Here is a 24,725-nt window from a genome sequence, read left to right on the forward strand (position 1 = left end):
TGTGTCTCCTCAGAGCAGTCACTTCTGCTCAGCCTCCTGGCCTTCACCCTTTGTGTAACCAAGTCTCGCATGCTCTCTCCCACACATCTCAGATGCTTTCAGCACCCGCATTTGATGCGTGCAGGTTTTCCAAACGGTATTTTGGAAAACATCCTCACCTGAGAGATGTGTCCCCACACGAAGGGGATAGAAGCACCGAGACTCAGAACAGAGGCTCAGAGAATCCGAACGTCGAGCCTGTGTGTGTGTGTGGGGGGGGGGGGGTCTCCCGAAAATCACCAAATGCAATTAACTGCAATTTTGTGAGACTCAGTTCCTTCCAAGAAACATCTAACAACTGAGGTAGGGCAAGCGCCAGCTCTGGGCTTTTACGTAAGGACTCAAAGCGGTTTTCATCTTCCCACGCTTTCTCGGGCTGGGCGCCCAGAGAGGAAACTCAGGCGCCCCCTTCTCGGCTTCTGTCTCCTGCACCCTTGTCCTTTCACAGTTTGTGCTCTACAAGGACTGGAGATTTCCAAAGCCTGACTCGATCAGTCCCGAGTTTAGACACTTTGCTGCTTTGGGGTGGAGGGCGCCTCGGTGCTCTAAAAGGCAGGCTTGGAGAAAGCACGCGAGAACGTTGCACTTAAAACTTTGGGAGCTGCGTCACGGCAGTCGCCTGGAGAAGGCTCCTCCGAGCGGGACAGAGTCCTTGCAGCTTACAGGCACCGGGCGTGGGGAGGAGGCGGCGCGCGGGGCGGGGGCGCACGGGGCTGGGGTGCAGGCAGGGACGCGGCCCCGGGCCGCTGTAGCAGCACACAGGGGTTCTCCCGGCTTCAGGCAGAGTACCCGCTGCACTGGACTGCGAGCGCGGCGGGACGCGGACCGGGAGGCTGGCAGCCCGCGGGCGCGCCGCGCTGGGGGGCCGAGGCCGGGGTCGGGGCCGGGGAGCCCCGAGAGCTGCCACAGCCGGGTCCCGGGGCCGAGGACGGGCCATGGCAGCCAGCGGCATCACTTCGCTTCCCGCTCTGCCGGAGGACGGGGGCGCAGCCTTCCCACCAGGCCACTTCAAGGACCCCAAGCGGCTCTACTGCAAGAACGGCGGCTTCTTCCTGCGCATCCACCCCGACGGCCGGGTGGACGGCGTCCGCGAGAAAAGCGACCCACACGGTGAGTCGCCACCTCCCACCCGTGCTCATGGTCTAGACCACCCTGCTCCCTCGCCCTCAGGGATGTGGGGACACTGAGATACAGAGCCTTTCAGCCCCTTGGCACCGTGGACCCAAGGCACAGGAAGCAGCTTTATTCCTGTGTCCTCAAGAATAGGGTCCCCGCCCTGCGATTCCAGGTAGGCTGGCTCCTCAGTCTCTGGTCCCTCACTGGCTACCTGTTGCAGCCTGGGTCCTAGGATGTTTGAGGCGAGGGGGTCCGCTGTTCTTGGGTTTGGGGGTAGGCGTGTCTCAAGCAGGGCTCTGGAACTCCTGGGCATCCTGCAGTCACCCATGGAAAGCGAGGCAGGACGAAATGTTCGGACTTGGTGACTCTTACTCTCTCAGCTATCTTAATCTCTATCCACCCAGCGTCTCCAGGTTATCACAAAGAGGAAAGCTCAGGGAGCCAAACCAGACAAGACTTAGTGATTCGCTGCAGACCTTGTTTCTGTGTGAAGTGCAGATCCCTTGACAGCACTGAAGTGGCGGGAGTGGGGTGGGGTGGGGGGGGGGGTGGGGTGGGGTGGGGGGGGTCACTACTTTGCAGTGGATTGAGGGTGAAATAAGAATTACAGCTTCAATTTATGTTATTAAAAAAATACCTGGTCACGGATATAGAAACAATACTGTCCTATAACAGCAGTCTCGACTTTAAGCGCTCCCAGGCATCAATCACCACAGTGTCTGCTGTCACAGATTGGACCCAGTCTCAGGAGTCAGGGATGACACACCTGCATTTCTGAGTTTCTATTCTCCTCGGTGCTCGTCCAGGAAACACACTTGGAGAGCCACAGGCTAGAAAAGGCCCAAGTGGGTTAGTTTAGGTCTTGAAAAGTTGGTGGTGAAAGGCGACTTGCAAGTGGTTTAAAACATCTGCGTTCATCTTTAAAGGCTCAGGTGGGGGCCCGACTTTTTATGTATTTATTTATTTTGCGTGAGAGAAGAGAGGCCTCGGGCCTGTGTTCTGGGGTCCCTGAGGTCCTCCACCCAGGAGCTCTATCTCTAAGATGCCCAGCCCTGTGAATGTGACACACACTTTCAGATTTTCTGAGTATATTTAAAGCTTAATAGGACATTTAACTGATATAAAATATAAACACTGTATATATTACTGAGGTATGGTAATTTCAACACACTGTATGATGTTCAAATGGGTTTAAAAATACTTATCTCATCATTTACATTTTTTACAGTAAAACTTTACCCACATGCTTTCTTCTTCTTTTAAAACGTGGCACAACGTTTTCTGTCCTCACTGCTGGTATCGCTGCTGTCTCCTCACAACAGAACATCTTGCTGCTGCCTCTTGCTTCTTGAGTAGGGAGCGCTAAGGGATTGTGTGTCCGTTATCTGTTTCGGGCCTGCTGTAATTTGGAAAATCTTATCAATTGAAAAGACGCTTAAAAGAATTTATGTGAGCCAGGACTGCTTCTCTACCGCAGAGCAAAAGTTAAAGCATGCGCCTTTGTCTCTGAGGTTCGTCGGCTGCTGGCTCAGCTGCTAGGACGAGCTGATGTGCGTCCCAAGTGGTCTTGATTCTTTTCTGAAGCACAAGTTGTTTGAAAGCCTGTTCCATGCCTGAGGGCAGAGAAGCATCTTCCAGTCTGGGCTCTGCTCTGTGGGGCTTTACCTGATGCTCCTGGGTTTGTTGTTGTTGGTTGGTTTGGTTTGGTTTGGTTTGGTTTGGTTTTTTTGAGACAGGGTCTCCCTTGTAGTCCTGGCTGTCCTGGACTCACTTTGTAGACCAGGCTGGCCTTGATTTCACAGAAATCCACCTGCATCTGCCTCTCCAAGTGCTGGGATTACAGGCATGGGCCAACACTTTCGGCGTGATGCTCTTGTTTTTTAATGCTGCATTAGTTGCAGAATTATTTTTCTTTGAAACCATTTGCTTTATAAATAAGTCAGAGGTGCGTGAGGATAATTCTGAGTTACATAACATACTGCCACCCTGTAAAAGCACTGTACCTTTCTTTTTCTTTTCTGTCTTTCTGTCTTTCTTTTTCTTTCTTTCTTTTTTGGTTTGGTTGAATTAGAGCCTCATTATGTAGCCCAGGCTGGTTTCAAACTTAAGACTTTCCTGCCTCAGCCTCCTGCCTCCTGAGTGCTGGGATTATAGGTCATGTGCCACTATTCACAACTGAGTGATTTTTCTTAAAATTTATTTTATTTTGCTTGTGAGTTTTTGTCTGCATGTGTGTCTGTGCGCCACCTGCTTGCAGTGCCTGCAGAGGTCAGAAGAGGGCATTGGATTTCCTGGAGCCGGAATTAAGATGATTGTGGGCCACATCATGTGGGGCTGGAATCCAAACCCAGGTCCTCTTCACGAGGAGCAAATGCTCTTAAACGCTGAGCCTTCCGGTTCTGCAGTCAGTGATTCTCAAGTGGAGTAGCTTGGCAACTCTTAGAGACGTCTGTGGACATCATAACCTGAAAGGGCACTTCCAGTATTTAGTGGGGGCACTTCTGGTGTTTAATACGTGGCATTCCTGGGTATTTGGTGGGGGATCTTCCTGTGTGTTTAGAGAGGGAGCACTCCTGGGGGAAACTTGTGTGTATTTAATGTGGGGCACTCCTGGGTATTTAGTGGGAGCACTTTAGCTGTTTATTGGTAGATACTTCCGGGTGTTTAGAGAGGGGTACTCCTGAGCATGTAATGGGGGACAGTACTGGGTATTTAGTGGGGAGCACTTCTGGGTCTTCGCTGAGTAGGGGCGCAAAGTGTTAAACATCCCGCTTTACTCAGGACGGACACCCAACTAAAGCAGTCTAGAACTAATGTCCAGGATCTCCCTAACTTTATCATTAGCAAAGACAGCTGCTTACAGTCAAGAGTAGAGTCCCCCATCCAGATGTGTGCGGCAACTAACTCCTCTAGAGGACTTTTTTTTCCTGACAAAAGTACCTACCTAGCCACCTTTGTATAGTCTCACATAGACATAACCTTATGTACATATGTTTTCCTAGCATATGGAAGGCACACTGACGGTTGGGCAGGTCAGGACAAGGCTGAAGGGAAAGATACAGGCAAGAGTGAGTGTGGACAAATGGCAGAATCCCCTCATAAAAGCCGCTGGCTTCCCACTGCAGTAGTGGGATTCCCGGCTCTTCTCAGTCCTCAGCGTGTCCAGGGGATGTATTGCTTTCTGCTTAGCTCTCTTCCCCCTCAGCAGTGAGGAGGGACCCCATCTAAGAAAACACCTCCATAAGATCAGGCTGTGGGCCAGTGGTTCCCAACCTTCCTGCTACTGAGACCCTTTAATACAGTTCCTCATGTTGTGCTGACCACCCCACCCCCATAAAGCCATTTTTTAATGCTACTTCATAGCTGTAATTTTGCTATTGTTGTGAGTCCTAATGTAAATGTGTTTGGAGGTAGAGGTTTGCCAAAGGGGTCACAACCCACAGGTTGAAAGCCATGGCTCTAGGCATTTTCTTAATTAGTGATTGATGAGGGAGGGCCCAGCCCATTGTGGGTGGTACCATCCTGGGCTCTAAGCCCTGAGGAGCAAGGTAGTAAGCAGCACCCCTCCGTGGCCTCTGCATCAGTTCCTGCCTAGAGGCTCCCAGCCAGCTTAGGTTTCTGCCTTGGCTTCACACTATGGACTGTGATCCAGGCTCTTGCAAGCCAAATGCAAACCCTTTTCCTCCCCGGCGCTTTTGGCCGTGGTGTTTCATCACAGCAATAGGCCCCTGACTAAGACAGTGGCTGAGTGAAGCTGCGAGTGCCCTGGAGGGCTGGGAAACGCGCTCTGGAGACTGTGCTCTACACCGTAGGTGCTGGCTAGGTGTGGAGTGCAGTTCAGCTACAGAAGAATGAGCAAGGTGCGATCAGGTGTGAACTGTCCCGGGAGGGAGAGCAGAGGTGAGAACCCAACAGAGGTGTCCACGGTTCTCAGTGGTGCTCTATCCTGGCTGCCCCTCAAGGTCTTTTTTCACTGGGGTTGGGGCGGGGGGGGGGGCTGTTTTCTGGACCTTTTCATTTAGAGGCCTGGAAGATCTTTATTTGATGTAGGGTCTATGATAAAGCCAAGGTGCTGCAAGTGGTGACACCCTTGATCTTGACCTCAGCAGGCCTCTTCTGACATCCTGAGGATAAATTACATTAAGCATCCACTCCAGGAGAGAGAACATTTTTTATCCCAAGCAGCACGTATGGCATGTGGGGAAGTGTGAGACGTGGGCTGCTTGTGGACACGCTAGCAGTAAATCTATTCCAGATGCTCTTACTTAGAGGAAATGAAGGTATTTAGAAATACTGGGCCTACCCTGGGCTTCTCCCGTGCGCTCATTGGTCACAATTCTCTGCTTCCCAGGCATGGGAGCCTGAAATTCGCAGAGGCTGGTGGTCATCCCACGCCCACAAGGAGGGGGACGGCAGCGAGGTCAGCCTGCCTCCTGCACTATTTGCCACTCTACGTATTCCACACAACGCCAACAATAAAAACATGGATTGTGAAATTCACAGATCTCATTTTTGTGGAAGCTCAGAGAAGCAGCCAGGTGCCTGAGTTTCCCTACTGGTTCACTTTCCTGACCCAGCTTCTTGCCCACCTGGCCGCTGGCCTGCGAGGCCTGCCTCTGTGGCCTCCTCGCTCTCTCATTCAGCAGTCATGGTAACCCCCCCCACGCCCTACGCCCCATGCCCATGCCCCCCTGGTCCCCTCCCCCCACCATGCCTGTGGCCAAGCTTCCTCAGTTCCTGGGCACTGAGGGCCAGATGCTTTGATGGCTCTGTGAGCCCAGTCTTGCTGTTCTGTGAGAATTGTGGGCCAAGCAGCCTTAGCTTTTCCACTGCCCTGTGTAAATGCATCCATTCATTTACTGATTCTAGATGCTTTGGCTCTCCCGTCCTTTGGTCATTTCTGGCAAGTGATTCCTGCCAATTTGCCTTAATAAGCATGGTGTTTACTGTAATGCTGTTGGTGTGCAGTAAACAAGTGAGGTCAGACTCCCGGAGCCTATTAATCCTGGAGATCATGTAATCTGTACGGCAATGAAAGGACAATTCATGAGTCACAGAGATTACCACACCTTAGGAGTCTTTAAAGATGAGCCTGATGCCAAGTGACATCAGCCTAGAGGAGGCAACATCCCCTTCTGATGTGCCCTGAGGGCTTTCGTTGGGTTTGTAAAACACCCGTTATGTAACCAGACTTTTGACAACAGGACAATCTGAGTATTCTCTGAGTTATGCTATGTCATGACATAGACAGACATCATTTTAAAGTTCAATTTGAAAATAGAATCTTGTAGATGCAGTAAACATGCTGGAAGCAAGCTTTGTGCATCACAAGGGAAGGTCCTCTGAGAGCTGGCAGAGGCGTGCAGCATCCTTTGCTCCAGAACACCGCTGTCTTCTCACAGGAGACACTGGCAGTGGATGGTAACTGCTGCACATGCCGGAGTCCTCTGTCTCTTCCCAACTCCTGACCTTGTTGATTTTCCAGTACTTCCCATACCTTTGGCTCTGAAGTGCACATCTGTAAGGAGGTCACCCAGGACCACCATAATATGAGCACATCTGGGCATAGCTTAACTCATGAGCATATTCTGCCCAAACAAGTCTTTTCTGTTGGGACTTTTGTTTGTTTGTTTGTTTTGAGTTTTCTGTTCTTATGCTATACGCATGCATATATGTGTGTGCATACCTGCGTGTGTGTGTGTGTGTGTGTGTGTGTGTGTGTGTGTGTATGTCTGTATCTGTGTCTCTTTTTCTTACTTTTTTAGCAAAATAATTATGCAGAGTGCAACAGGCTTGGTAGTTAGACTGTCTACTCAGGGTTTGCCTGTCAAATATACTTGTTTATTTACACTAAGCTTCCTTACAATACCATTCTGCGATAATGGTTATGGTGATCTCCTGTAAACAGACACCACACCAAGGGGGGACTGTTGGCTAGTTAGGCAGAAAAGGCTGCAGGTTTCCACTGGGGAATCTTCTCCTGAGGCACCCAGAAGTCCTTCGGCTGCGGCAGTGCAGGAAGGTGGCCCTGCCGGAGGTCCCAGAAGGTCTCTGAGAGCTTGAGGCAAGGGGCCAGTGCTGACCTGTGGGCACATGTGAAAGGTAAGCCAGAGTGACGCGGTGGCCAGTTCTCAAGGTCCCCTTGCCTGTGGGTATCGTCAGCTCACGGGCTTGAAATGTTATATTTCAGGAGCACAGCAGTGTGTTATTCCAGCAGGCATTAACTTTGGGGTAGTGAGGCACACAGGTTAGGGCTGGTCCATTAGCACATCAAAGCCTGTCTTGAGCTGGGCTTTTTTGGGGAGCTGCTTTGTTGCAAGCTCCTATCTTTAAAGCACCATGGTGCAAGCCTTTAATCCCAGCACTCGGGGAGACAGAGGCAGGTGGATCACTGTGAGTTCAAGGGCAGCCTGGTCTACAAAGCAAGTCTAGGACAGCCAAGGCTACACAGAGAAACTCTGTCTCGAAATAAATAAATAAAAATGAAAATAAATAATAAAGCACCATATTATTCCAAGTCACACACACAAAACAAAACACCCAAATAACCCTGGTTTTGAGGGTTGTGTGTGTGTGTGTGTGTGTGTGTGTGTGTGTGTGTGTGTGTGTGTGTGTGTATGTATGTAACAAATTAGAAATAACTCTTATACCTACAGAACTCTAATTAAGAATTCAACAGCTAAAATTCACTATGATTTGGGGCATTTCTTTGGCTTTAAGACAAAGTTTCTCTAGCTATCCTGGACTTGCTTTGTAGACCAGGTTGGCCTGGAATTCACAGAGATCCCCCTGCCTCTGCCTCGCTTGTTGGGATTAAATGCGCACGCCACCATGCCTGGTTAGGCATTTCTTTCTTGTACCCACTGTCTGGTGAGCACTTAATTATCTGCCTGTCAAAGGTCTTCTTAGTAATGTGGCCAGGGACCCTCTACGCTGTGCTGTGTGTGCTTCTCGAATGTAGGCGAGGTTGCAAGCAGGTTGTGAGTTCCCTCTTGAGTCACAGACTGTGGCTCTTAGAAGCCAGGCTGGACTGCCCTTAGCCCCTGGCAGACATGTTTAGTCAGAAGCAATGGGGCAACAGCAAGCCCCAAGTATTCAGTGTTTAGCTCCTATCTCATCCTAGCCGACCTCCGCTTCTCTCCCTACACAGGGTGACTTATCTGGTGTCACCCTGCTGCTAGCCCACTCATTTGCAGGAACCCGGAACGTGTGTGCCTTTTCAAAGGGTTACCGATCCTAAATTAACTTCCATCTTGGGTTATCCGGTGGAATTCCTCAGTACAAATGTCCAGATTTTTCAAGACACCATGGAGAATAACAGTATGAAGGAGAACAGGTTAAAAAAAAAAAAGTAAGGGTTACATCCCAGGTGTAATTGAGCCATTAAAAAGAATGATGTTGATTTAATTCATAATTAATCTTATATTAGCTTATAATAGAAGTTTATGATTAAGAATTCAAATTACTGCTCCCCCGCCAAGAGGTGGTTTATTTGTTTTAAGAGACATGTATATAGAAGAGAAATGACCTGGCTGGCTTCTGTGAGTTTACTGTTCACCCACCCCCACCCCACCCCCACCCGCCAACCCCCAGAAGGTGCTAGGACTCATGGGAGGTGACCTGACATCTCTGTGAGATGAATTAACTCAGTATGCCCTGTGTTGGGCACTGACAGAGCATAGCCAGGGACACCTGCTCCACTGAGGGCCACAGTCCCTGGTATAGATCCAGGTCCTTGCTTAGATGTCACTCAACATAATTATATTTGGAAAATTTAGGGAATCTTGGAGGTTGATTCTTTTTAAGGAAAATCAATGGAAAGATGAGTCATTTCTCAGGAAAAATGAACCTTACAGCTTTTACTAGCCATTCTGATTTCTTTAAAAGAACTTACAATTTTTTTATTTAGATTTGAAAAAATGACATTCACATGTGTCTGTCTGGAGAGTGTGCGTGCGAAGGAGCCAGGTCCCCCTGGAGCTGGAGTTACAGATGAGCTGGGGGCTGAGATTTGGCCTCTATAAGCGTAGCAAGTGCTCTTAGCCACCCAACTCTCTCTCCAGCCCCAGCACCGTGTTCTGTCTGAGACAAGAGCACAGGCTGGTCTGGAACCCCCAGTGAGCCCTTGTATCAGCCCCCCAAGTGCTGGTGTGACTGCTGGGAGCCAGCATGGCCAGCAGCATTTAGGACTTTTTTAGACCATGTGTTGTGGGATTCCTTCTCCTCAGGGTTCTGAAAGCCGTTGATGATGCTTTCTCAGTGATTTAAACCCTGCAGTCCTAGCCTTGCTTTTATTTTACTTGCTTTTCATTTTGCAAACTCCTTTTGAGCCCATCCTGGGCTAGGATTCTGTGTCAATCACTGGGAGACTCCCTTCCAGTTCACTCACGTAGCCTTTCCCGGCTTGCCACTCTCCTGTGACATGTGGCATGATTGCCTGCCTCCGGCTTCTTGGGAATCCTTCAATTTCATCAGTCTCCACTAAGGGTGCTCCTGTCCCCCGCCCAGGTGATTTTCCTGCATGTTCTCTTGTGTCTGGTCTTTTGCTTTCCTGTTTCCTGTCTCTCTCTCTCTCCCTCCCTCCCTCTTTTCTCTGTGTATGTTCTAGAATTTCTTCAGCGGGTCATTTTTAGTCTCTTGTGAGTCCCTGCCCCTGTGTTTTCACTGTTCTAAGGATAGGCACCCCACCACAGTCTCAGTGTGACATGTCACACCGCCTCAGAATAGTTCCTTTTCCTACCAAGTTTCCATGTCTACTTAAGCTGCTTTTCTAGAAGCTGGAGACTGCTACCTTTCCTCGTTACGGAAGTGGGCACGTACACACTTGGGTCTGTCTCCCAGTCTTTGGGGTTCCTCTTTGCCCTACTCTTGGTTTCTCCTGCTACCTTCCTGGAGCATTAGACCTGGTAGTGTTCTCAAACATGGCTGTGTTAGTTTCATTTCTGTTGCTAGGTTAAAATATTCAACAAAAAGCAACTTAAGGAGAAAAAGGTTATCACAACTCCAGGTTAGCACCGAGATAAAGGTGGCAGGAACTTAGAGCAACGAATTAACTCATGCCCAGAGCCAAGCAGAAAGAAGCGAAGTCACGCAAGCCTGCTGCTCAGCCTACTTTCCTGACACTGCCACAGCCCAGGACCTATACCGAGAATGGTGACCTCAGAGTGAGGTTCAGCCCTCTTGTGTCGGTTAACATAACCAAGGCAGTCCTCACAGACATGCCTACAGTCCCGTCTGATCTAGACAGTTCCTCACTGAGACGCCCTTCCTAGTGGATTCTAAATAAGTCCAAATTGTCAGTGTAACCTAATCATCATCCCCATGACCTTCAGCATCTTCTGTCCCTGTCATCTGTTGTTATCCCCAAGACTGCCACACTTGATGCCTAGATGTCTCCAACATGATAGATGCACCTCTCTTGACACAGTCGGTCTCTCCTAATGTAAGTTCGCCTTTCCAAAGATTATTTTTCTCCTCAGTTCCCCTCTCTCACCCTCCTCCATCCTTACCTTCCTCTGGAAAAATACAATATAAACTACCTCAACAGTCGTCTACGACCCTTTCTCCTGCCTTCCCAAGGAGAGCTTACAGAGCCCCTTAGTCTTTGGCTCCTGCCCCACTATAGAAGCAAATATGTGTCTTTATCTGATGCTTTATGTGTCTGTGTACTGAACTGGGTCTGTGAGCACACTGAGGTAAGGAGTAGGTCAGCTTTTCTTCACACACACACACACTCACACAGACACACACACTCTCACACACACTCACACGTACTCACATATACACACACTCATATACACACTCACACACACACACACACACACACACACACACACACACACACACACATTCACATACAGTGGTCACTCAAAAATGTTTGCTGTGTCAACCATTTTGCCCAGCAAGCCAGCCAGGGCTTTTCACCTGCCTTTTGACCTCCTGGCTATGCCCCTTTCTTAGTTCAGCCAGGCTGACCTTTGTAGCTAGAACTCCTGTCTTCTTTCCCTCCCAGCTCAGGTACTGTGTGTAGCTGGACTTCTGGCTACTTTTTGGGGGTCTTTTCCTTACCTTCCCATATCACCCCTATCCATTCCAACCACCCGACACTAGGTAGGAGAGAAGGAAGGTTAGAGCGGGTCGGGGGCATCTGTATCTTTAGACTACACACTGCTGATTAGGGATATTGAGTTCTTTGGGGGGCAAACTTGATCTTTGTCACCAGGATATCTCCAACCAGCCACAGCAGCAGGGAAGGGCAGCCTCTCTTGGAACTCTGGCATCTATACACCGTCTGAAGAGTCCCCAGAATTCCAGACACAAACTATCTGCAGCTGTCAAAATCATGCCCCTGCCAGAGCACTAGGCAAATCATAGTCAGCCACTGTGCACAGCCTGAAGCAGGCCCACATCCCATACCTGGGGCTCAAACAAAAACATATTCACATATCACTCCTGTGTCGTAAGGGAGTTTTAAAGCTCTAAAGTAATCTAGATACTTGCTACTCCCTAAGTAGCTCCCGCCTTCTTGTGTGTTCTGGGAGTCTGAGGTTGAGTTACTTACTTGAAGCTCCCTGTGGCTCAGCTGTTGAATGCAGGGTCATCGTGAGGTAGTAGGTGTGTGAGGGCTCGCCCAGCCAACTTGCCTCCCTGTCTTTCCCTTCCCTCCCTCCATTCTTATTTCATTTCTTTCTAGCCCCTTTCTTTATCTTGCCTTGGTCCTCTTTCCTTCACCCTTTCACCCTTCACCTTTCTCTCTGTCTCTCTGTCTCTCTCTGTCTCTCTCTGTCTCTTTCTCTCTCTCTGTCTCTTTCTGTCTCTCTGTCTTTCTGTCTCTCTCTGTCTCTCTGTCTTTCTGTCTCTCTGTCTCTCTCTCTGTCTCTCTCTGTCTCTCTGTCTCTCTCTCCTTTTCCATCTCATTTTTTTACTTCAAGCTAGGCGAGCGTTCTGCCACAGAACTGTATCTGAATTGCATGTGAGGTATGTGAGGTGTGAGTTGCCGTGGTAGCCCCGCAGTGAGTATGTGAGGTGTGAGTTGCCGTGGTAGCCCCGCAGTGAGGTATGTGAGGTGTGAGTTGCCGTGGTAGCCCCGCAGTGAGTATGTGAGGTGTGAGTTGCCGTGGTAGCCCCGCAGTGAGGTATGTGAGGTGTGAGTTGCCGTGGTAGCCCCGCAGTGAGTATGTGAGGTGTGAGTTGCCGTGGTAGCCCCGCAGTGAGTATGTGAGGTGTGAGTTGCCGTGGTAGCCCCGCAGTGAGGTATGTGAGGTGTGAGTTGCTGTGGTAGCCCCACAGTGAGTATGTGAGGTGTGAGTTGCTGTGGTAGCCCCGCAGTGAGGTATGTGAGGTGTGAGTTGCCGTGGTAGCCCCGCAGTGAGTATGTGAGGTGTGAGTTGCTGTGGTAGCCCCGCAGTGAGGTATGTGAGGTGTGAGTTGCTGTGGTAGCCCCGCAGTGAGGTATGTGAGGTGTGAGTTGCTGTGGTAGCCCCGCAGTGAGGTATGTGAGGTGTGAGTTGCCGTGGTAGCCCCGCAGTGAGTATGTGAGGTGTGAGTTGCCGTGGTAGCCCCGCAGTGAGTATGTGAGGTGTGAGTTGCCGTGGTAGCCCCGCAGTGAGTATGTGAGGTGTGAGTTGCCGTGGTAGCCCCGCAGTGAGGTATGTGAGGTGTGAGTTGCCGTGGTAGCCCCGCAGTGAGGTATGTGAGGTGTGAGTTGCCGTGGTAGCCCCGCAGTGAGGTATGTGAGGTGTGAGTTGCTGTGGTAGCCCCGCAGTGAGGTATGTGAGGTGTGAGTTGCTGTGGTAGCCCCGCAGTGAGGTATGTGAGGTGTGAGTTGCTGTGGTAGCCCCGCAGTGAGGTATGTGAGGTGTGAGTTGCCGTGGTAGCCCCGCAGTGAGTATGTGAGGTGTGAGTTGCCGTGGTAGCCCCGCAGTGAGGTATGTGAGGTGTGAGTTGCCGTGGTAGCCCCGCAGTGAGTATGTGAGGTGTGAGTTGCTGTGGTAGCCCCGCAGTGAGGTATGTGAGGTGTGAGTTGCCGTGGTAGCCCCGCAGTGAGTATGTGAGGTGTGAGTTGCCGTGGTAGCCCCGCAGTGAGTATGTGAGGTGTGAGTTGCCGTGGTAGCCCCGCAGTGAGTATGTGAGGTGTGAGTTGCCGTGGTAGCCCCGCAGTGAGTATGTGAGGTGTGAGTTGCCGTGGTAGCCCCGCAGTGAGTATGTGAGGTGTGAGTTGCCGTGGTAGCCCCGCAGTGAGTATGTGAGGTGTGAGTTGCCGTGGTAGCCCCGCAGTGAGTATGTGAGGTGTGAGTTGCCGTGGTAGCCCCGCAGTGAGTATGTGAGGTGTGAGTTGCCGTGGTAGCCCCGCAGTGAGGTATGTGAGGTGTGAGTTGCCGTGGTAGCCCCGCAGTGAGTATGTGAGGTGTGAGTTGCCGTGGTAGCCCCGCAGTGAGTATGTGAGGTGTGAGTTGCCGTGGTAGCCCCGCAGTGAGTATGTGAGGTGTGAGTTGCCGTGGTAGCCCCACAGTGAGTATGTGAGGTGTGAGTTGCCGTGGTAGCCCCGCAGTGAGTATGTGAGGTGTGAGTTGCCGTGGTAGCCCCGCAGTGAGTATGTGAGGTGTGAGTTGCCGTGGTAGCCCCGCAGTTGTTCTGAGCAGCACCTTTCTCTTTAGCCCAAGGAAGCAATGCAGGCACATTGGTTATCTCCTGGTCACTTGCTCCGGTGCAAAGCTTTCTCCCCAGCTCTGGAGGTGATCCTGGTGCTCAGCTCCTCTCACAGAGGAAGCCTGCTGATCCCTGTGCCTGGTGCCAGAGTGTTTCACCATAATCTCATTGAGGAATGCAGCCTGGGGGCAGGGGTTGGAGGGTGGGAGAGGTGGGGGCGGTGGGGGAGGTGGGGGAGGTGGGGGGTATGCATACTTGGCTCAGGCACCTTAATGCCTAAGTCCCTCACCCTCCAAGTGACAAACTGTCTGGCACCATTGTTGGTGTCCTTTGGCTGTGAGGAAATGGCACAGATAGCCTGGCTCTGATTTATGAGCTGGTATCCATCATAACAATCTGCAAAACCCTTAGAAGGATGGAGCTGGTGTGACACAGTGAGTCAGGCTCTTTGTAATGGGTGTCTGCAGGGGAGGGGGGGAGAGAGGGCTGAATAACCGTCTCCTCTGCCTCCTCTCTTTGCTGAATCATTTTACAAACAGGAAACAATCCATTGGGTTTTGTAATAGTCATACAAACAGGATCTGGAAGAGCTTGAAAGAGTGGAGCAGTAGCTCCATTTAAAAAGCTTCCTTTCCAGGGAACAGTGATGGGCCGTGTGAAGGCAAGCTGGAAAAGTATTTTGACAACTTATTACAATTATTGGAAAACAAAAGGCACTTTTGGGGGCGTACTACCCGATGAGCAGACTTTGTATTGGAACTCATTCTGTAGACTAGGCTGGCCCCGAACTCAGAGATCTGCCTGCCTCTGCCTCCCAAGTGCTGGGATTAAAGACAGCCACTACCACCATCCAACATATATAGTATCTTTTAAAACAATACCTGGCGTGTGGGGTTTTTTTTTCTTGTTTATTTTTTTTTTGTTGTATTTTAATGCAGCTTAACATTTTTCTTAAAGCTCTTTCTAGCCTTGGTCTCGTTTAAAGGTGGTGTGTGTGTGTGTGTGTGTGTGTGTGTGTGTGTGTGTGTGTGTGTGTGCGTGTGTGTATATGTGTGTGTATGTGTGTGTGTGTGCGTGTGTGTGCATAGGCTGCATGTGGGTGTTGCATGGCATGTACATGTGTATGCTGGGAAAAGATATTATTTACTCATTGGCTGGTGGAGCCTCAAGAGGAAAGGCCCCTTTGATTTTGAATATTCCGGTTCTGGGATGGTATGTTCTTGCATTTGGCATGGTTGGTGTTTACTTATTACTTTTTAGCTTACTGAAAATAGATGTTGGGAGAGCCTCTGTCTAAGTCATGCTTAATCTTTCACCTTTGACCTCATTTCTTATTTATCTATATCAGTTATTCAAAACCCAAGAATTCAGAATTAGAAAATAATTCAAATTCAAGGGTGTTTGGAAAGGCAGCCCTGCTGTGGTTGAGTTTACTAATATGTGAACAACCTACAGAAGTTGCTGGAATTAGAAACAGCTCACAGCAGCGATGCCCTCGGCTGTTAGAGGGCAGGAAGTGAGGCACATATTGATTTCTGGAGGGTGAATATGAAAGCCATGATGGATTCCAGCCTTGCTCAGATAACGGAACTCCTGCGCTGAGGGGCAGACTCCCTCCGCCCTCCAGAGGAGGAAGGGCCACTCTATCTCAGGGCCATAACATTTACGGAGGAATGAATGAGTGAATTAATGAAAAATGTGAAGTAGTTTCATCTCTAAAAATAGGATCATTTAAATCTCAAATACAAACTCATAAACCAACGATCATTCATCATTTTACAGGTAAGAAAGATTTTTTTTTTAGGCGTTTCATTCCATAGTCTCTATCTACACCCACAAACAATGAATTGTGCATTCTAGAATCTTCTTGTTCAGAATCTAGGCCCACAGGAGAGGTCCATCCACATGGGCAGAAATGTGAGCAGAAGTAGTGGTTTTGTGGCAGTGAGATCCAATTTATGGCTTTGCTTAACATGCTGAAAAAAATGCACTCATGTTAAAGCGTATGAAAAGTAAGAAGCAAGGCTCTGAGGCTGGCTGAGGAAAGCTGCTGAAGAAAAGCTATCCTGAAAGCCTGAGTGGCCACGCAGTGGAGAGACCATGCCAGGGATCATGAAAACATCTTCCAGAAGCAACGACAATTTTCTCTGTTGAGGAGAAGTTTGTCCCTTTTTTTCTTTTAGGTTATCTGAGTTGTAGAGGTGGGTACTGAGGTATACGTCCTAGGTCTTTGAAATTTTGACAATTTTCTTTGGATCAGAGAAACTGCTGAACTAAATTAAATCTGGTGGCTCTATTTTTTTTTTTTTTTAAAAATGGTTTGAAATAGTTCTGGGCCTGTGCTACGCCTAGAGCGAAGGGACACCATGTGTCCTCCGCCCCATTTGGCTCTTGCACTTTCATTTGCTTAGGAAATAGTTCTGTTTTGGCACTAAATATTTCTTCACTATTGAAAGGTAGTTTTCTGAAGAACTGGTTTTTCTTTGTAAAATAAGATTTATCATTTATTTCTCTGTGTGTCTGTGTGAGTGCATGTACATGTGTGTTCAAGTGCATGTACATGTGTGTTTAAGGGCCCCCAGAAGCCAGAAGACACTAGGATCCTCTGGAGCTGGAGTTACAGACATTTGTGAGTTGTCCCATTTGGGTGTTGGGATCCGCACTCTGGTCTTCGTGAAGGAGCGGCAGGTACTCCTAAGCCTTGAGCCATCTCTCTAGTTCATAGAACTGAAGCTTTTAATGACATATTAAAATTAGAAGTAATTAAGGACCAATGCTACAAGGCATGGAGTGAGTCTTGAAGTCAGGATCTGGCCGATTAAAGCCCAGAGTGAGCTGGCCATGCAGAAATGCAGACAGTAACTAAACAGCTCTTTTAAAAGCACAGTAAGAGTCTTTCAGGGAATTTGAGATACTATAGAGATGTGCTGTAAGGTTTATAAATGACTTGAAAGTGCACATACCCTTTACCCATTTTGTTCCGCCTTCTTCACCAAGCAGCGTTGCCGGGCAGCAAAAGTGTGGGATGTGCTCTGTGAGGAAGTGAAGACCCAGACTGATGAATAGATATCAAGGAAGTGCTTTGCTGCCTGTACCCAGGAAACTCTCTGGAGACGCATTCCTCTTTGCTTGGAGTCCTCTGCCGTCTGTGATGTCAGTGCCGTCTTCACTGTGGGTCAGCCCCCGTGGCCACAGTCCTCACTTCCTGCCTTAGTCCTCCGTGTCTGGTCTCCGTGGCCTTTACTTGTGCTGGCCTCTGCCTGATTGTCATGCTGTTTCTAGCGCTAGCCCAGAATACTGGTGTCCATCTGTCTGTCAGTGCTAGCTTCTGGGGTCGCAACATAACACCAGATGGGTGGCTTAAACAGTACCTGTCTATCTTCTCAGATTTGTAAGCTTCAAGTCCAAGGTTAAGGTGCTGACTGATTTAGATTGCTCCCAGGCCTCTCTCTTGGGTTTGGGTTGGGGACCCTCGCGCCATCTCCACAGTTGGTGTCTAGACCCCTGTGCCCCTTAGCTGTCTCAATTTCCTGCTATCAGGGCACCATTGTTACAAAAACTAATGGCGAGTGTGCGTTCACCTCTCCCAGATGTGAACCCGTCCATTCCTGAGCCAGTGTTCTATGCTGCAGACCCCCACGAACCAGGCTCCTTGTTCTGTCTCTCGGTTCCACTTACTTATGTGACGTCATCAGTAGCATGACGGTTTGCTCACCTCAAAATTGTCAGCTTCAGCCAGCCAGGCGGGCACAGGCCTTCACACTCATCTACTCCAGAGGCTGAGACAGTTCGAGGTCCTGCTGAGATACCCAGGGTCTTCAAAGACCCGATCTCCAGATAAGATCACATGCTGAGACGCTGGAGATGATGTGGGATTTAGCACTTGGGGCTTGCAAACGTGCCTTGGCTCTTTAACGGCGTCTTCTCAGCTGGGCTTTATGCTTTGCTGGAGAAGCTATCCAGATACCATGTAGTTGTTACAGTTGGGACATGGTTCTCTTCTGTTCAGAAGAAGGCGAACGCCGGTGCTTAGTCCCCGAGCCACTCATGGGTCCGTTGGAAGCAGAACGGAGGGGACAGGAAACGTTACTCTGTGTGAGGTGTAGTGGCGAATGACAAAGTGTTCGAGAACAGGCTGGAGGGCACTGAGGGACGAGGAGTAGCAGGAGGGGTGGCTGAGACGCTGCTGTGGAAGAGTGGGGCGTCCATGAGCTGTGAAGGGATGCTTGCCTTTCTCAGAGCTGCACTCGGTAAGAGAACCGTCTCCTTCAGGAGAGCGTCATGAGTATAGAACGGTCACCGACATCTGGCTCAGGCTTTACTTCTATTTTTATTTTATTTTGACTTTTTTTTTTTTTTTTTGAGACAGGGTTTCTCTGTGTAGCCTTGGCTGCCCTGGAACTTGCTCTGTAGACCAGGCTGTCCTGGAACTCACAGAGATATGCCTGCCTCTGCCTCCTGAGTGTTGAGATTAAAGGCGTGCGCCAGCACCACCTGGCTTATTTTGACTTCTTGATCATGGTATTTCTGCTGTTCCTACTTTTAAATCTGGTATTATATATGCTCATGGCTTTTACTCATCAACATTTTGGTCCATTGCAAAATTTCTATATTAATGATCTAATATCATGTGACACATTGGAAGCACATGTTCCCTCTGAATGACATAAAAGATAAAATGGTGACGTTGATTTATTTAGCTACTTATTATACCAGGAGTTGAGCTCAGGGCCTTGTGTGTGTATGCTAGGTGTATTGACTAATTTGCAGTGTGAAAAAATACCTGATATGAAACAACCTAAGCGAGGAAGGTTTTATTTTGGCTCTCAGTTTTAGGCAGTACAGTCCACCATGGCAAGGAAGCCTTGTGGCTTGTGACTGCGGCAGCAAGGAAGTGAAGATGTTTGCTTACTTGAAGGCAGATCAGGAAACAGAACGGTTAGGTCAAGATCAGTGCTGTAACCCAGAAGGCATCTCTCATTTCCCAGCAATCCACACCTTCTAATGATGCTGCATCTCTTAAAAGGTCTCGCAACCTCCCATAGCACTGTCACCAGCTGGAGGCCAAATGTTCAAACCCCTGAGCCTGTGGGGGCATTCCACATTCAAACCATAACACTCTTGTCTGTGGCTCCCACAGGCTCACGGCCATCCCATAGTGCAAAACGCGTTCAGTCCAACTTCAAAAGTCATCACAGTCTGACTGTTCCACCACCGTTTAAAGGCCCAAAGCACAAAATGGAGGAATGGGCAGAGCAAGGAAAGACTGAGCTGCGTCAAGATAAAACCCAGCAGAGCGCAAACTGTTCCATCCCTGTCTGGTGTCCGGGACGACAGCATGCTTGGGCGGCAAAGCACATGGTCCTTCTCTTGGCTACCCTCCGTGCATACACCTCTCCGTGGTACATGGCTCACATCCCTGGCATCTCTTACATCCTAGACTCTGCACTATAATGAGGCTTTAGTGGCAGAACTTCATACAGCGGCCTCTTGGGGCCACCCTACAGGGACTCTGACCCAGTTCCACATTGCTTGGCCTCTATGGCTTTCTGGAACTTTAAGTCTCTGTGATCTTGTAATTGGTGCGTTTTGCATGTTATGTCTGCACAAACTAGTGCCATGTGGTTGGCTTTTGCTGCTTGTTCTGTAGCCTGAGCTCCCTTACCACAGTGTGGGCAGCCTTCCTGTGCCTTGCTGGCTATCCCTCGGGGCTGCGTGTGTGAGGGAGCCTCTACTACAGCGCCAGCACTTGTTGGGCATAGCCGATGGCACCACATCTCCTTGCATCAACCTCTTTAGTGGCCTCTGTGTTTTATCCACAGCCCTTTGTTCTCTGCTTTAAATCCAGCCACTCTCTTCTCTGTGCGCAACTGCACATTTTCCCTGTAGGTTCTTTCTCACTATACATCTGGCTAAAAGCATTGCGTAATAACCGCAGCAAATTAGCCTGTTTTTTTTTATTGTTTATTTGTTTGTTTTGTTTTCTGAGACAGGGTTTTTCTGTGTAGCCTTGGCTGTCCCAGACTCACTTTGTAGACCCGGCTGGCCTCAAACTCATAGACATCTGCCTGCCTCTGCCTTCTGAGTGCTGGGATTACAGGTGTGCACCACTGTGCCTGGATTAGACTGTTATTTTTTTAAAATTCAGCCTCACTTAGACTTTTTTTTAAAAGCAAGATCCTTTCCCAGAATGTAGCACAAATAGCGCCTAGTTTCCAGTAGAGCCCTTGTTCCTTTTTGAAAGCTCACTAGCCTGGCTTTCACTGTCCACCGGGTTTTCCTCATCCTTATCAGAATGTCTCACTAAGCCTTGCTTTCAGCACTCTGTGACTTCTTTACCCTAGAGCCTTAGACACTACCACATTATTCCCACAACTAGTCCCAGAAGCCCGTGAACTACCTGGCCAGGTTTATCACAGTGAGGACACTGCCTTTTTTTAAAATTTAATTTAATATCTATTGTATTTTATTTTTATGGGACAGGGTCTTATTATACAACTCTGGCTTGCCTGGAGTTCACTGACTTGCTAAATAGCCCAACTTGGCCTTGAGTGCTCAACAGCACTTTCGCATCTTCCTCCTGGGTGCTAGGATTTTATATGTGCCCCACCATGTCTGGCTAGGACCCTAAGTTTTATATTAGTTACTTTTCTTATCATTGTGACAAAACATTTCAAGAGAAGCACCTTAATGAAGGAAGGACTTATTTTGGCTCACGGTTCATGGCAGGGAAGGTGGTGGGGAGTGTGGCTGAGGGGGGAGTGCGGCTCAGAGGAGGAGGTGCCAAGGCTTGAGTTCTTTCCTGTGCCAGGTCCGTGGTAGAAATCAGAGTGGCCTTTTTTTCTTCCCCATCTTCTTTCTCCACCCTCTATTTGCTCCTAAACTGAAACTCTTCTGTTTCCCAGGCCAGGCTTTCCAATATTTACACACTGGCTATGGTGGTTGTACTAGCACACAACTGTTAACATTGATGCCTAGGAGGGAGGACTCCAGCACAGTTGTGAAGAGCTGTCTAGATTAAGTTAGCCTCTGAGAATGACTGTGAGAGATGTCTTGACTGTTAGCTGCAGGCAGGACCGTGCCCTGGGCAGGGATCCTGGACTGTGTGGATGGAGAGGGCGAGCTGAACGCTTGCCGGCCAGCTCTCTTGTTCTGTCTGTGGATTCAGTGTGGCCAGCTGCTACTTTAAGTTCCTGCCACTGAGACTCCCCTGCCTTAACAGACTGCAACTTGGAACTGCGCCTCAAACCAGCGCTCTGGCCCTTAAGTTGCTTTATTTTTCATCACAGCATCAGGAAGAAGCCAAGACACTGGCTCCTTCTTGAGTGGATTGACTAAGCAGAATAAACCATCAGCACCTGCCCCTCAGTCCCCCTCAGCGCCCTTCCCTGTTGTAGCTCATCCTGTGTGTCAGGCTTTTGCCAGCAGGGTACAGTCAGTGTCAGACCAGATACTGTTTCCTGTGGGAGTCAAGAAGAGACAGACACTTCTCACATAATAATGTGCCCTCTAAGCCAGGCGTGGTAGCAAATGCCTGCAATCCCAGCACTCAGGGCAGCAAGGCAGGTGGCTCTCTGTGAATTCCAGGCCAGCCTGGTCTACAAAGCAAGTCCAGGACAGCCAAGGCTACACAGAGAACCTCGGGAGCACTCCCCTTACATCAGCAACCTCGGGAGCACTCCCCTTACACAGCAACCTTGGGAGCACACCTTTTACACAGCAACCTCGAGAGCACTCCCCCTTACACAGCAACTTCGGGAGCACACCTCTTACACAGCAACGTCAGGAGGACTCCCCTTTACACAGCAACCTCAAGAACACCCCTTACACAGCAACCTTGGGAGCACTCCTTTTACACAGCAACCTCGGGAGCACTCCCCTTTCACAGCAACTTCAGGAACACACTCCTAATACAGCAACCTCAGGAACACACCTTTTACACAGCAACCTTGGGAGCACACTCTTTACACAGCAACCTTGGGAGCACACTCTTTACACAGCAACTTTGGGAGCACTCCGCCTTACACAGCAACCTCGGGAACACACCTCTTACACAGCAACCTGGGGAGCACACCTCTTACACAGCAACCTTGGGAGCACTACAATTTGAGTGGGTTCACAAGAAACTCATATTTTCCTGTTGTTTTTCTTACTGAGGATTGAACCCAGGGCCCCATACAGACTCTAGGTTATTATTACAAACCCAGTTTGGGGTTTTTGCTAGACTTTCCACCCAGTCTTAACAACTAAGCTTCTAATATTCCTATGGAGGATGTTCCTCTAGTTATTTATTATATGCCTTGCAATTCAACTAATTTTTCTTGGAAGGCACTGCAGGAGGTTGTATTACGCAGGGTAGCTTTTCTCTCCATTTGTTCATGAGATTTAAAGGAAAAACAGTTGGGGTATCTGTTTGGTTACACCTACTTTGAATATTTTCCACCCTTGAGTTACTTTTGGCCACGCTTAATGATGTAGAACTGGAGAGCTTTTGTGTTTCAGAGTTCTGCAGAGCCTGGCCTGTGCCCCACTTCCACACGGGTGTTCCCTAAGCACTCTGTCTCTCTGGAAGAGGCCTTCACTGGCTGCCAGTGAAGGGCACGATCCCTCAGGGTGGCGGTGAGGCCGCCACCTTCTCCCAGGTTGAGAGTTTGACATGGGTGTACCCTCAGGTGGTCTCGATGCCTTGAAAACAGGTGCAAGCTGCTCTTCTGAGAGGGGGTGTGTCTTTTCAGGTTCTCGTGGCCCTCCATAGTCCAAACTATGGTAAGAGGAAAGGGTCACAGATATGGGAAAACTGCCTTCTTCCCAACCCAGCTGCCTGTCACTGAGATAATATTTTTTAACGGCATCCCTCTGAAAGTGGAGTTTCAGGACTGTGTGCTGGTGTGAGCTTTCGTGGTGAAGGAAACCATAGAATTGGCTCTGGGAGCTTTGATTCTCTGTGACTTAGGAGGTGTTTGCCAGGGAAGGTGTGGGGGGCAGGTATAATGTGCAGTTGCAGGGGACGGACAGCTTCCAGTGCTCGGAGCACATTGGGATGATGGCAGCTGAGAACACTTAGTGCCATCTCTCAGAATAGCTGGGAAAGCAGGCTTCTGTGTTCTTAGCACAAAGCAACAAAAGGTGTGTGAGGCGACCAGTGCACCAATTACCTTCCGCTCGTGCTCCGTCCTGCACTCCTGAATATAAACAACGCCCTGGACATGGTGTGGCTGCTAGTTCTTTCATCACAGTGAGGTTCCTCATCACCTTGAGGTTCCTGGGGAGAGATTTCTGCTTTATAACCAGGTCAGGTCTGGTTGCACTTCTAGCAGCCACGTTCCTTTACCTTTTGGCCTCTGGGAAACTTTTGCTCAGCTATTGGCTACAGGAAAGCAAAGCACGTGGCTCACTTCAGCAAGCACGAAAATCTCACCGGTGGCCCTACCAGTCTTCAACTCTTCGTTTTCTGCTTGCCTTATTGAAAAATTACTTTAAAAAGTTTCGGTCTTGGTATAGTGTCAGTATCTTTTTTTTTTTTAACTTTATCTTGAATGTTATTTGGGACCAAACAAGTCACGCCTCAATTTAAAATAATACAAAATGAGTTAGTTATTTTCACCACAAATTGTCCATTACATTATTGCATTCATCACTAGGTACTGAGGTTTAAAACCCAAATAAGATGAGGGCTTTATGACTTATGTGTATTGTCTAGCAAGGCAAGAAAGAAATGTAAGTCAATAAAGGTGATAAAATATTTGAGATTGAGTTGTATTATGTAGGCCAGGCTGACCTTGAACTTGAAATCTTCCTGCCTCAGCTTCCTGAGCACTGGGATTAAAAGTGCGTGTCCAGCTAAGACCAGTGGATTTCAATAGGGAAAGTTAAGTTAGGCATGGATTCGGATAGGAGCACCCTTCTGTGCAGAGTGTTAGAAGTCAGTAGGTTTTTGCCAGGCTTGTGGGCGGGTAAGGGCATGAAGGCTCAGGAGGCAAAGCCAAGTGTGTTGTGTTCCGGGAACTGTGATGCATTTGGGATGGCTGAAGTGAGGTGGGAGGCAAGACCGTCATCACACTGGATTGGTATGGGCCCTGCAAGCCTTGTCCAGCGAGGGTGAGAGCAGCGGCAGAGGTAGGAAGTTACTGCAGCTGTCCGGGCAAGAAGCATGAGTCCGTCAGCTCATTGCTTCGTGCAGAGTAGGGTGTACAGTCACGTGCATCTGCTCTGGAGCAGAAAGCCCTCCATGCATCAAGGGAGGAAAGGGATTGTTGATTAACACTGAAGAGCCTGCCCTGTTATGAAATGCACACCCTGGCCCCACTTGCTCATGGGGTAAATGCATAGGAGGAGATGTGAAAAGGGCATAAGGCCCTTTAACAAGGTCTAGTAACTTTGGAGGGAGCTGGAGCTGTGAACAAAAAGGATACAGGGGAATCTTTTGTGCCCATGGATGTGTGACTTTTAAGAAAGAATGTACCCTTGTGTGTAGAATGTTCTGAGATGAGTGAATGGTGGGGAAGTGTGAGACACAACTCTGGAACACCAGGATGTGCCCAGGAGAGAGCTAGGCAGCAGCAGTGTTCCTGTCTTTGAGCAAGTGGAGTTTTGGTCTGGGTCTTCAGCCCTCAGTCACCTGGTGAAGGGGACCAGGAAGTAGCTAAGAAACCATCTCACACTCCTTCAACTCTCCCACATCTGGGCACCTCCTTACGGAGCAGCTCGGCTTCCAGGAAGTCATTAATTACAGTCCTGCAAAGAGACAGGATCAGGAGGAGACTCGGTCAATCAACAGACTCATGGGTAGGTTAAGAATGGTGCATGGAAAAAAAAAAAAAAGAATGGTGCATGAGGCTATAGAAGGCAGCCTGGGGAGGAAACTATGGGAGGTTTGATGTGCTTCGAGGCTGCCTTCTGCTGTCCTGACTGAAAAAGGCCCA

General features: G+C 49.1%; 1 protein-coding gene across 2 annotated transcripts in view; it reads left to right on the plus strand.

Annotated features, from left to right (window-relative positions):
• Positions 1-415: 415 nt before the first annotated feature.
• FGF2 (fibroblast growth factor 2) overlaps positions 416-24,725 on the plus strand; it is a 52,828-nt gene continuing 28,518 nt past the window's right edge. The window contains exon 1 of one of the 2 annotated variants that reach the window (XM_084768777.1): positions 416-1,149. In XM_084768777.1, the coding sequence (XP_084624903.1) occupies positions 975-1,149 (175 nt within the window). In that variant the 5' untranslated portion in view covers positions 416-974. The remainder of the gene's footprint in view (positions 1,150-24,725) is intronic. The other variant, XM_084768776.1, reaches the window with a different exon arrangement.

The sequence above is a fragment of the Acomys minous genome (genome assembly GCF_964271855.1).
Source record: "Acomys minous genome assembly, chromosome: 19".
NCBI classification, from domain to species: domain Eukaryota; kingdom Metazoa; phylum Chordata; class Mammalia; order Rodentia; family Muridae; genus Acomys; species Acomys minous.